Raw genomic sequence first — 13,172 nt, forward strand, 5'->3', positions numbered from 1 at the left:
AGGGGCAGCTCAAACTCCATAGGCCCCAGAAGGAAATAATCTAATTCATTTTAGTTAACTGAATGGGGCCTCACTTCCTCAAGTATAACACAGGGGTATTACTAATAGATACCTCAGACAGAAGCCTGTCGTGGAGACTAAATAATACAGAATAGCATGTTGGATAGACCCTGGCACATGTAAACAATTTACAAGTGTTAACCATTATTCTGCCTTCACTCAAACGCATTCCTTCCTCCCGTGTATTTCCTAAATTGACTTATAAACCCAACCAACCACCCACATCGATCAAGCCAGAACCTTGACCATCTTCTTTGACACCTCTCTCCTCCTTAACCTCACAGTGGCTGTCCCAGCCTGTCTGTTCCACTTCTTAAACATCTGACCTTGTCTCTCCCTCTCCACTCCAGCGCCTTAAGCCCTCAGCATCCCCTGGGACCAGGGCTATTCTTTCCCTGACCCCACTCCTGTTATTCTACATCTTTTTTTTCTGAAACAGCACATTGCATGACACCACCCTCTTCTTACAATCTTTCAATGGCTCCCCACTGCCTTGGGGTCCAAATCCAAACTCTTTGGAAAGGCAGATTCTTCAGGCCCTGGTCTCAGTCACTCTCTCTCAGTCCACCTCACTCCCCCCAGCTCCAGCTGGTCCTCCTTGGGAGAAGTTGGTGTCACAGTGCTCATTAAGCTCAGTCAGGCTGGACTGTCTTCGCCAACCGCTGCTTCTCCTTCCAGATGTACCTCAGGTGCCACTTCCTCCGAGCCTGACTGGACTTCTAGTCGGATATATTTCTTCTTTGTTCCCCTGGGGTCTCTATCCTTAGAGTTATCATGCTGTAGTAATCATCTAATGATGTGCCTGTCCTACCCACTAAACTGAGTTGTCTGAAGGCAAAAAATGTGTCTTTTATGTCTATGTTCCCAGAACCCAGCACGGCGCCCAGAAGACGGTAGGTACATACTCAGGGGAAGTGAATCAGGGCAGTGTTAATCACCAAAAAGGAAACAAGGTGGTTTGTGTAATCCGTATCACGGTTTGGCGAATCCACTTCTCCCCGCGGTACAAGGCTGTTCCAAGGACCAGGGGTTGCTTTAGGCCTGCATGGAGACCCAGTGCCTGTGTCCTTCTTAGTGCTTCATCTCGCGCAGTCACAAGCCACAAGGCTGCATCCGCAGAGGCTGCACGGGAGCCTGCAAAAGCACGCACAACCAGCTGAGGTTAAATCCTGCGCCCTTTGTTCCAGGCAGCAGAGCCAGCGGCTCCGTGCCCGACCGACCGGGTCGGGTGCAGGGCCTGCGTGGGCAGAACGGCACACAAAAACGCACCGGGGAGCGCCGCATCCAGCAGGGGCGCGCGTGCGCGCGGACCTTCCCCCTGCCAGCCTCCCGGCCCTGGTAGCTCCTGCTCTACGGCAGCCCTAACCCGACCCAACCTCGCCGCTAGGCCTTCTCCCCCGCGCGCGGCCGCCGCGAGCGGGAAAGCGCCTGGCGTCCCGGCGTCACGCGCCAGCGCCAGCTACCCGGCGCGCCGGGCGCGGGGCGCGGGGCGGGACGGGGGCGGGGCCAGCGCGGGCGGGGCGGGGCGGGAGCCGGGCACAGGAAGCGCTGGGAGGCCCGAGCCGTCCCAGGGTGCCCCGCGCGGCGAGGACTCGGGCCGCTGCCGCCATCCCGCTGGCGAGAGGGAGAGAGAGAGGCCCGCCCGCTCACCGGCCGGGCCAGTGTGGGCCAGTGCGTGAGGGCGCTGGGGGCCGTGTCAGCGAGACCCAGAGCGCAGCCGCCACCACCAAACGGACATGTTGGAGTCCAGCGCCGCCGCCGCCGCCTCTTTTTCCTCATCCTCCGAACGGGACTGAAAGGGGGCCCGCCACCCCTCCGCCTCCGCCCCTGCCTCAGCCGCCCGCCTCGCCGCCTCGTCTCAGCCTCTTTCTGCCCGACCTCTAGCTTCGCCGCTCGTCGCCTGCCTCAGCCCCGGCCGGTTTCCCGGCCCCGCTCAGCCGCGGCGCGAGGTCTATGTGACCGGCGGGCCCGGAGCAGCCGCCGCCGCAACGCGAACATGGACGCCGTCAACGCCTTCAACCAGGAGGTGAGGGGTGCTCGGGGCAGGGGGGAGCCTGGCCTGCCGTGGTAGCCGGGGCGCCGTTTCTCCCGCCGCCGTAGGTTTAAAGCTTTGGTCGGGGTGGGGACGCTTCCTGCTCCGGTTCCGGAGCGACGGGGCCTGCGCGGAGCGGCCTGTGGCCCGGGAGAGGTCGCGGCGGCCACGGGAGCCGACCCCACACCCCTCCCCCACTGCTCACCCCCAGGCGGCGACCTCGGTCTGCCCCCCTCGCCCCCTTCCGGCCTCCCCCAGCCCGTGTCCGCGCCGGTTCCTCTAACTTTGCCCCCTTTCGGATCCGGGCGCTCACGCTCTCTGCTTCCAGCCCCGTTATTGGCTTCGGCTTGCCGGGGAGCCCGCAAGGGACTAAGAAAGAAGCGCGGGCGGGCGTGTGGATTGGGGGCGGGGGAGCGGGAGCATCTGCGGGTCGCCGGGCTGCCGGATCTGCGGCCTCAGCTCTCCTGTTGCTCAGGCCGCAGCGCCGCGGCGGCTGGACTCTGATCCCGGGTCGGGGAGGAGTTGGAGAGGGTGTTTATCCCCTCCCCCAGGATTCACACACTTCGGAAATGGGGTTAACAAACGGAGAGGGGGTGGCTCTTTATCATTTCGAGTCGTGAACCCAACACTCTTTTGGGTTCTGAGGCCCAACGTGACACCTAAAAAGTTGAATGGGAGAGAAGAGCATTTGCTCCGCCTTAGTCCGCTAGAAAGCCGGCTGTGGCCTCCAGTGCCCCACGCTCTCACCCCTTCCGCGGTAGTTAATGCTCAGCTCGGTTCTACGGGAGCATTTATACGTGAAAACCTCCCCAAACCGGGAACAAAGCTGCCTGCCACATTAAAGCTCTCTAGTTTTATTTCAAGTCATTCCAGGTGCGGCGTAGAGTCCACACGTCCTATTCATCAGAATGGATTGGGAGGGGGGGGTGGATCTGACCATTGATGATTTAAAATGCAGTTACAGAATGGAAACTTGTCATGCATTGAGTTGGATTATCTTCATTTTTCAAATACTGCAAATAAACCCAACATTTAAAAAAAAACATGTAGTAGTTCTAGATGTCCTGATGGGAGTTAAAAACTTGCTACGTCTCACAATGAGATTTTGTAGATTCACTTGATAGACTTGTAACAAAATTATAGCGTAATAACTTTCTTGTTGTAGTGTAATAACTTTTGATTTGCAGTGCCATAATAATGGGACCCTCCAGTAAAACTGTGGTTAAGACTGTTTATTGTCTTACAAAGTAATCTACAAATAATTTGTCTTCAATTGATGGGTACAGAAAATGTCTTAACTGCAGTAGTTGCAACTGGTGTTGGACAGTGTCTTGCAAGGTTCAGTAGTGATGATTTTTAAAGTAACGAAATAATATTTCCTAATTTTTGATGGCCAGGGAATTTGTGATAGTGCTTCAAAGATTTTAGGGTCCTGAAGGTAGAATTCACTGGAATGTTGGCTCCATGAGGGCCAAATGGGAGAGTCTTAATGTTCTTTCCCTCCTTCCCCCACCATAGCAGGTGCTTGGCAAGTACTTATTGAATGAATAAGAATTTATACAAATAGTACAACAATTTCCTTTAAGATTATGAGTACATTTCTTACCCAAGATGAAAACTGGATATTTTTATGGCAATTTTTAGTGAACAAAGGGATTTTGTGTATTAAGATCAGAAGTATTTAATTCTCATTCAGGCATTACGGAAGTTGACATTAATCATATTATTAAGTAAAGCATCTTGTTAATTCTGGAAAAGTGTGATCATAGTTTTTACTTGGAAAAATAAAAATTAGGAATGATATTGACTCCTTGAAAAGGGGAAATGGCATTGTAAGCTTTTTAAATGTACAAAATGAGAATTTTTTTGTTATTTCTCATTTTCCTCAAATAATTTTCATTTCCGTTCCTGGTCTTACTTTATGAATTGCAAATTGCTCCATGTTAGGTATGTGTTGCTAATTGCAACTCTCCTCTGAAGCACACTGTCTTCTGGAGAAATTAGTTTAACTTTAAAATCCATCTTTTGCCTGCTTGATTTGAGTGCTTGTCAGTTATTTCTCCCCATTTATTAAATGTTATTTATTCTTTCTAACCTCAAATCTCCCATCTTTCTTCATTTTGCAAACTTTTGAGTGCCCACTCAGCTGTAAAACCATGTCCCAAATATAGTGGCACTATGGAGGACCTCTGCCCCACAGGAGTCCAGGCTAATAGAGGACACAAGTTAGACAAACAACTTCAGTATGTGTTAGAACAGCTTTCATTGGGACCCTTATAAAGTAACATGAGATGGCCATGGGGGATCAGTGAAGACTTGGGAAGGGAAGAAGGTAGCAGTTTGGGGATTTCAGAACGTGTAGGAAACAGATTAAAAGGTAACTGTGCTGAGAAATAAGGGAACAGTAGTTTGACTCCGGAGGCTACTGGCAAGTAAGGATGGTTAAGTAGTTCCGGGCATGACAAGTTTTGCGCCTAATGTGTTCGAGTTCCATTTTTAGACTGTGGATAAGCTAAAGGTTTTAAGTTGTGGGGTGATACAATCAAAATACTGCTTGATTTGTCGTATGTATTGTAGAAGGCAGAGATGTGGGGAAGAATGGCGGGTTGGGGGTTGAGGAAGGAGAGAGAAGTAGAATCTGAACTTGGCATGTCTGTAGTGGGAATGGAGAGGAAGGGAAGGATGTGGGCCAGAGCATCCATGGACCTTGGCATCTCATAGAATTATAAGCACCGTTTGCCCTGACATTCTAGGTGCTGAGAGAGTGGTGAGGCCATTAACACAAGTCAGGCAGTCTCAAAAGTATATTTAGTGGAGGGGAAAATATGTTTGGTTTTTGAACAGCATGAGTTTGAGTTTGAGTGAAACAGTCATGTGGAAATTTTTGGCAAGCAGTGGGTATCTGGGACTCAAACTTGGAAGCAACCAAAAGATAGAGGGAGACATCCACGAGTCACTCTTAGATGTGCTGTGAAGAAATTTGAGAGGGGGAGAGAAAAGGAATTAATATTTAATAAGCATCTGTGGCATGTCAGGCAGTTTATATATACATATCTAATTTAATATTCCTACAACCTTACCTAGATATCCATTTATAGGTGAGGAAACTAGTTTTCAAAGAAGTTAAATAATACTTCTTCCAAGGGCATGCTGCTAGCTAATGGCGGAGCTGTGATTTGAATTCAGATCTTTCCATTGCAATTGCTGCCTGAAGATGATACTTCATGTGATATTCCAGAGAGTTGTCACAGGTTAAGAAAAAGGTAGCCAAAATTTTTGAGGGTAATGGGATCTGAAGTTTAAGGTTGAGTGGTGATGAGGGAGATAAAATAAGAGGTAGCAAATGTAGAGTAGTCTTTTTTAGAAGTTTGGTTGTGAGGGATTCTAGGGAAAAGTTGCTTGAGGATACGGGAAGGAAGAGCAATTAACAATGTACTAGGAACTGGTGCTAGGCCTTTCATATGTTTATATAGTATATGTTAGGTCTTAGCCTTGGTCGGTGGTATTCAAGCCCTGGTCTCTATTAAATGTGAGTAGAAGTTTGAGCATGTTGGGGGAGGGGAAGTATAGAAAAGGATAGTTTAAAGCAACAAGAGGGGTTGGTTAACTTAGAGCAGGGGTGTCCCAACTGCGGCCCGCAATCCATTTTTTATTGGCCCGCAGCAAATTCCAAAAATATATTTAGTTTACTTAAATAAACCAAGTGAGGCAATATGTACTTCACCTCGAGTGAGTGGCCCGGCTGTTTGTGTATTTTACCGCATATGGCCCTTGGTAAAAACCGTTGAAAAAGGTTTGGACACCCCTGACTTAGAGCAAAATTGTCAATAAGAGGAAGGGGTCAGATTGGAAACATGGATAAAAGCAGGTCAGTTTCTATAATGTGGAAAGGAAGATATTAAAAACACCCATTTAACAGGACTTTTACGGTAAGACACTGTGATAAGTGTTGTAAAAGATGAAAATATGAATGAAAAAAATCAATGATCATTATGGTTACTTGATTGAGTTCTATGTTTATACACTCAGCATGAAGAGTTTGGTATTTGGTAAATTTGTTGAATGAATAAAGGTTATAGATTGAATTTTAAAAAACCCATTGGTTGCTATTTTAGCCTTTAATCAATCTTCTCTAAATGCAAAAGAATATATCTTCCCTCCTACTTTTTTTTTTACAGCATCTATGATTTTAAGATGTTTAAAGTACAAAAAACGTGCAGAGAAAATATAAAAGAATTGACAGTTGTTACTATTTTAAGTGTTTTTAACTTAAAAACAAAATATAAATTAGTTAAAGTCCTCCTTTGTTCCCATCTGCCCCCTGCCCCATGTTAAGGCCAAATAATGGATTTAGTATCGATCTCTGGTCTGTAAATAATATATAATTTGTGTTTTGATATACATGAGTAGTGTATTGTACATGTTCTGCACTGTTTTTGTTTTGCTCAAACATTAATACTATATTTTAAGATGTAGTTCTTTCTAACTGCTATGTAATATGCCATCATTTGAATAAACCGTATTTTTTAAAATCTGGGTCACCAGTTGATGAACATATGAGTTGTTTTTTGCTGACTAACACTGCAGTGAACTTTTTCAAACATGTCTCCCTATGTAAAGAGTTTCTCTGGGACAGCTGTTCTCAACTTTGGATTTTGACTCCTTTTAAACTCTTAAAAGTTAAGGACCACAGAAAGCTTTTGCATCTATACTGATATTTACCATATTAGAAATGTAAGCTGAGAAATGTATTAAAAATAACCATAAATCCATTATATGTTAACATAAATAATATTTTTAATGAAAAATGTTTTCAAAACAAAAAATCAGTGACAAGAATGACATTGTTTTACATTTTGTAAATCTCATTTAAACTTTGGTTTAATAAAATTTGGGTTCTCATACCTACTTCTTCAGTCTCTTGCAATCACACATCAGATAACCTCTGGATAACTGCTGTACAATTGTGAGAAAGCAAAGAAATGAAAAGAGCAAGAAATGTCTTAGTATTAATATGAAAACAGTTTTTACCTCACAGATCACTGAAAGGAACTCAGAGATCCTCGGATTACTTTTTGAAAACTACAGTGCTTAGGTGGTGTACATATGATGCTACTTTGAAGCAGAGGAAGAAAATATGAGTACTTTTATTACATTCGTTTTTATCTTTAAAATCAGACAGAAGTTAAGCTGTGTGAATACTTGATGTATGAATTGATGCTGGTACACTGGTCCACTTGAGCTGTCAGTCTTGAGCCACCATGTCCTGAGGGAAGAGTTGAGTTCCACATCTCAGTGGGGAGCTCGCCTATTCCCATAGAAATTGTTCTGTATGGACTAGTGTATATTTTACCTGTTGATTGTTAGGTGTGATTGTCTTCTTCTGATCATATGCTCAGGATACCTTATTTTTTTTAATCTAATATTAATTTTGGTTTTGATCATTCCTTTCTTCTCTGAGAGGTCTATCTAAAGAAATGGACAAAATTGAAACAAGGTTCTTACACTGTGTGTGAAAGAAATGTAGAAGACCAGGGCAACAGTTGAAGTAAAATTGGAGATTACTCTTGCCTCATTTGACCATGTTAAGCTGTTATCACAAGGAGTTTTGGATATTAAAAGTTACAGTTTTATTCCTCTACACTTTCTGGACTCTTAGAGAATTGCTTATCTGACAATAGTAGAGGTCTGGCTTTAATGGTGAGTGGAATAAAGCTGACTCTTCAGAGCCTTCTGTATATATGTCACTGATGTTCTTATTGAAAATATCCCACTCCCAGGCCTATCATTTTGGTATTTTGTTTCAGAAAAAATTACATGGGCACATGATAAGGAACTGATTCAGAGAAAAATTGAAATAATGGAAAAGTTGGCTTATAAAATCTTGTAGAATTCAGGAGCTAAAACTACCTAATGGAAAGTTGACAAAATGGTAGTGGTGTGTGTATGTGTGTGTTTTTTGTGGTTTTTTTACCAGGTAAAAATTGTAGGTGGTTCTCCTCTACCATGGAGCACAAGTGAATATAATTTACTTCAGCATTCCAGGTAACTTTTCTATAGATAACTGCATACATTCAAATCTCATTTAAATACACCTTGATAACATGGTAGGAAAAATGTTGTTACATAAATGATGAACTTTTAGTATTATAACATTTGTTGAGATAATATGCTGAATCCTTTGTTTTTTTGTTGTTTTTTACATACATAAAACATAAAACATTCATGATGGGCTGAAAACAAGCTACACTGTGTTCTCAGGTATATGGAATAAGTAGCTTACCTATTAACAGCTCAAATTTTTGGTAACATTGGTTGATTAATAATACTATTCTGTTCCTGTGGAGTCACAGGAAAGGTAGAATTGCTAGTTGTTAAATTTACATTAGGATTAGACTGTTCCAAGATCTGTTGTGAACTTAGACTAGAAGAGACATGTCTACATTACTGTTAATAGTAAGTGTAATTAATAGTGGTGTGCTGTTACGATTTTTTTTCCCAAGAACTAGATTTCACAAACAATGTTATAATGTATTATACCCTGGCTGTCTTCATCCTGTTCAATATTTGCATGGCTTATTTATTATTTCATTGCTTTATAGAGATTTTTATTGGTGCTTGTGAAGGCATGGATAAATATATAGAAACCTTGATATTCCAGTGAAGCATTGGACAGATTAGCAGTGAATTCAGCAAGAAATCCATATAACTCTGGAGTGGAGTTAAGAATTAGAGACCACGGTTTTGACAGGGAGAAAAATAAAAGATGGCCTCTATGGCTCAGTGAAAATTGGAGGGCTATCCAAGTACCTCTTGAAAGTTATAATTTGTGTTTGGCTAATTGGTGATTTTTGGTATAAATCCATGTGGGTCTGTAATCCTAGTTGGAAGAAACCATAGAGCAGTGCTCTGGAGCAGAACTTTGTCTTTTTTTAAGATTTTATTGGGGAAGGGGAACAGGACTTTATTGGGGAACAGTGGGTACTTCCAGAACTTTTTTTTCCCAAGTCAAGTTGTCCTTTCAATCTTAGCTGTGGAGGGTGCCGTTCAGCTTCAAGTTGTTGTCCTTTCAGTCTTAGTTGTGGAGGGCGCAGCTCAGCTCCAGGTCCAGTTGCTATTGTTAGTTGCGGGGGGCACAGTCCACCATCCCTTGTGGGAGTCCAACAGGCAACCTTGTAGTTGAGATGACGCGCTCCAACCAACAGCCATCTGGCCACCTGAGAGCTGAGTGGCAGCTCATTGACTTCATTCTAGTTGGTGAAGGCGCAGCTCACTGGCCCATGTGGGAATCAAACTGGCAGCCCCGTTGCCCAGAGCCCACGGTCTAAGCAACTGAGCCACCCATCCGCCCCTCTTTTTTTTTTTTTTTCAACACCCTTCTACAGCAAAATTATTTTCAGAAACAATCATGAAATCAGCCAGAAAAGAAACTTGAAGTTACAAGTAAAATAAATATTACCGGGGAAAAAAAAGGTAACTAACTGATTAATATTTTTAAATTGCATTAGTACTTTTTGGGGACACGTAGAAAAAGTTATCTACATACTGGTCTGTCACAATAATGAATAATAATAGTCCAGTTTTTTTCAAGCCTGAACTTCTCGTTTGTCAATGACTGTCAAAGTTGATCTTCACAATTCGTGTTCAGTAGACAGTTAGAGCCAGATTTATCAATCTTACCTTCACCCCTAATTGATTGAAGAACATTTAATTTTAATTACAGAAAGTTGTACATGAAGCAGCAGTTATACAAATAGATGGAAAGTCTTAAACGTAGGTTACTTTTGGCAGAAATTTTTTAAAAGCCCACTTCACAATAAATTGTTGAATTCACAATACTATCCATGTCTTTTCCAGCATTGATTGTGGTGACTTCCAAATGTCTCCTCAGTCAAAAAAAATTCACTGAAATATTTTCCCCCACACATTCAGTATGGGTTTCTGTTGTACTTGGTAAACACTTTTGAAGTTGTGTGTAAATGTCCACATCCTTAAATTTTGTTGCATAGTAATGGCATTCTCTTTCATTTTTGTTCATGGATCTTGAAGCTTTGTCTTCCACTATACCTTTGTTCCAAGCTGATTTTGGCTGTTTATCAAGGTTTATACCAGAAAAAAAAAGATATTTCAGGAAAGAATGTACTGTTTAAACACAGGACTGTACGTATGTACGTACGTATGTACGAACCACAGGATTGGGGAGACGAACTGAGCTTGAGGAGAGTGCTGACTATCTCTTTGTAGTGATGCTTCAAATGAACAGGTGTAGTGAATCTGCATGTTTGGGGCGTTGACAACATAACTGGAGAGTTTCCTAATTGAACGTGTACTTAGAGTCCTTATTAAAGAATACATAATAAAAATGTATGGATTTGATACTTACATATTGTTAAAACTTAACAGTAATCACAATAATGTAATTTAAAACTTAGAGTCCTAGTCAACAATATTTTAGGGGGAAGGAGTATTTCACATCCTTGAAATTATTAGAATTACCAGTGCTTAGTGGTAGTGAAACGATTTTCAGTTTTATTGTTTTTAGAGTCTTTGGAGACAATTCACCCACTTATTACCTGCCCGTGGTGGGCTTCTCCCATTGCCCCTTTAAGTATGCTATTACCTTTGTGAGCAATAGTTGACCAAACCTATAGTCTGTAAATCTCCCTCCACATATCCCTAATATGTCTTTATGTACTTTATCATGAGTATTCCACTTTATTTTCTCCTCTTGACTTTGTCAGCTGAATTTTAGCTGGAGTAGAATTATAATATCCTGCTTAAAGGAAACACAATATGGGAATTTACAGTAATACACCTTTTAAGCCTTTAGGAAACAGAGAAAATACTCTTTAAATTTTAATGGCTATACATCATGTAGTTCACTTTAATTAAGAGATGCTGAATGATAAATCACTTTAGATAAGACAGTGAAGTTTGGGGTTCAGTTGGAGATAAGTTCAAATTTTTATGAAGGCCTTTACCTTGTTTAATAAATGTAAATGCATATTTTATAAAGTTAGGTTTTTAAAAAATAACATGAAATGTCCAAAATAGGAAAATCCATAGAGACAGAAAGTAGATGATTCGTTGGGGCAGGGGAGAATGGGGCGTGACTCCTAATGGGTATGGAATTTGTTTGGGGGGATGATAAAAATATTCTAAAATTAATGTTGATGGTGGCACAACTCAATATAGTAAAAACCACTGAATTGTACATTTGAAAGGAGTGAGTTTCATGATATATGAACTACATCTCAAAGCTGTTTAAAGAAAAATACAAAACCATTAGTTTTTAATGTACCGTTTTCATTTTGTTAGCTTGATCTGATTTTCTGTCAGGTTAAAACAATATCTAGTAGCGACTCAGTGTGACACTGTAAATTATTTTGTTGATCCTGAATCCTAAGTTTGTTCAAAGGATATCTTTAGTTTTTACATGCTATTTTAAGATCCACTGGGGACAGTTCAAGGGAAGGACAGGAAAGGAATCCTGCATTTGCTTATTATATACCAACCAGATACCAGCTAATGGGTTAGGTGTCCGAGGTCTGACAATTAAGTTCACAGACTCTTCCTAGAAAAAGTGCTACATACCTCATTGCTGACTATCACTACGGTCACCTTCTAAGTACTCCCCTTGGGAAGCTATGCACTGACGCCAGTGCCTAGTCTACCTCTGAAAGCAATTTTGGAACTCTTTTTTCTGGAATGACCATCAGAGCTGTCGTCGTATTACCCTTGATGTCCTAAATGTAATCAAAATGTCTTCCTTTCAATATTTCAATCTTCCCGGTAAAGAAAAAAGTCACTGGGGCCTGGATCAGGTGAGTATAGAAGGGTGTTCCAATACAGTTATTTGTTTACTGGCTAAAAACTCCCTCACAGACAGTGCGGTGTGAGCTGGTGCATTGTCATGATGCAAGAGCCATGAATTGTTGGTGAAAAGCTTAGGTTGTCTGACTTTTTTGGCAAAAAGCTTAGGTCATCTAACTTTTTCACGTAGCCTTTTCAGCACTTCCAAATAGTAACTGTTTGTCCAGCTGGTACAGATTCATAATGAATAATCCCTATGATATCAAAAAAGGTTAGCAACATCGTTGCAAAAAGTTCGCAAACCTAATTGTCCGACCCCGTATGTCTTTTCGTTCTGTCCATTTTAAAGATAAGAAAACCGGAAAGGTAATGTGAATTGTCCAAGGTCACACAGTGTAGAAACTGGTTCTGAGATTTATCTGAGCCCAGTCCACAGCCCCATATGGCTGCTCTGAAATTTTTAAGTAGCTGTTCTTTGTCTGCTGGATCCTGTATGAGGTGAGAGGGTTTTCACTAAGCAACTTTTGTACATTTAAAACATGGCTATAATGTATACTTGGAAGGATTTGTCAAAATTTAAGAATAAGGAAGTTTGGTAAGTTTTTAAGTCATCCACAGTAATGCAGTAGATACAGTCAGTGTTTAAACCTTAAGATAGGTTTTTAGGCATTTATATTTCTTATACTAATTCATAATCACAATTAAACTTTTTAATTTATTGGGGATTTTATAAATGCTAACATTTTCAATTTTAGTCCCATGATTGTGCATAGATCCAGTCATTACAACTTTGTGGAAATAACTGGGGTATAAATAAAATACATAAAGTATGGGATAATTTTTTCTTCTTCTAATCAAATGATTTTATATCCTGGAACCAATTTTTTTTTCTTCCATTGAAGTCTATGAAGAAATATTTAATTCACAAAAATGTTTTATAGACAACTTTGGTATACACAGAGTGTACTAGTGAGGCACAGTAAAAGTGATTTTGAAACCTGGCATCTGTGCTAGTAAAGTAGAGCAATGGCATGGATACAACATTTGGCCTATTTCTTAAGCAAGTGAAAAGGAAGGAGTTGAGGATTGATTGCAGTTCAGTAAACCAAAATGGGGGTGAGGAATAGAAAGTGACCTATTGTGATAAGCTGGAACTGAACACATTAAAGCTCTGCTGAAGGAGGCAGCCTTGATTCTAAGTGAAAAGTTTGAGTGACGAGTAGACCCTTGGAAATTGTAGCAGAGTTAGTCTTAAATGAAGAATAAA

General features: G+C 41.7%; 1 protein-coding gene and 1 long non-coding RNA gene across 5 annotated transcripts in view; one reads left to right on the top strand and one right to left on the bottom strand.

Annotated features, from left to right (window-relative positions):
- Positions 1–971: 971 nt before the first annotated feature.
- Positions 972–1,469, bottom strand: LOC109446649 (uncharacterized). Its single transcript, XR_002137248.2, has 2 exons — positions 1,330–1,469; positions 972–1,194 (listed from the first exon to the last, which is right to left on the bottom strand). It is a non-coding gene; the product is annotated as an uncharacterized LOC109446649 (long non-coding RNA).
- Positions 1,460–13,172, top strand: part of SCAF4 (SR-related CTD associated factor 4) — a 59,386-nt gene continuing 47,673 nt past the window's right edge. For 3 of the 4 annotated variants that reach the window (XM_019730175.2, XM_019730174.2, XM_074326145.1), the window contains exon 1: positions 1,631–2,086. In XM_019730175.2, the coding sequence (XP_019585734.2) occupies positions 2,057–2,086 (30 nt within the window). In that variant the 5' untranslated portion in view covers positions 1,631–2,056. Of the gene's footprint in view, positions 2,087–13,172 lie in introns of all 4 variants that reach the window. The other variant, XM_019730173.2, reaches the window with a different exon arrangement.

Source organism: Rhinolophus sinicus, linkage group LG01, assembly GCF_036562045.2.
Source record: "Rhinolophus sinicus isolate RSC01 linkage group LG01, ASM3656204v1, whole genome shotgun sequence".
NCBI classification, from domain to species: Eukaryota; Metazoa; Chordata; class Mammalia; order Chiroptera; family Rhinolophidae; genus Rhinolophus; species Rhinolophus sinicus.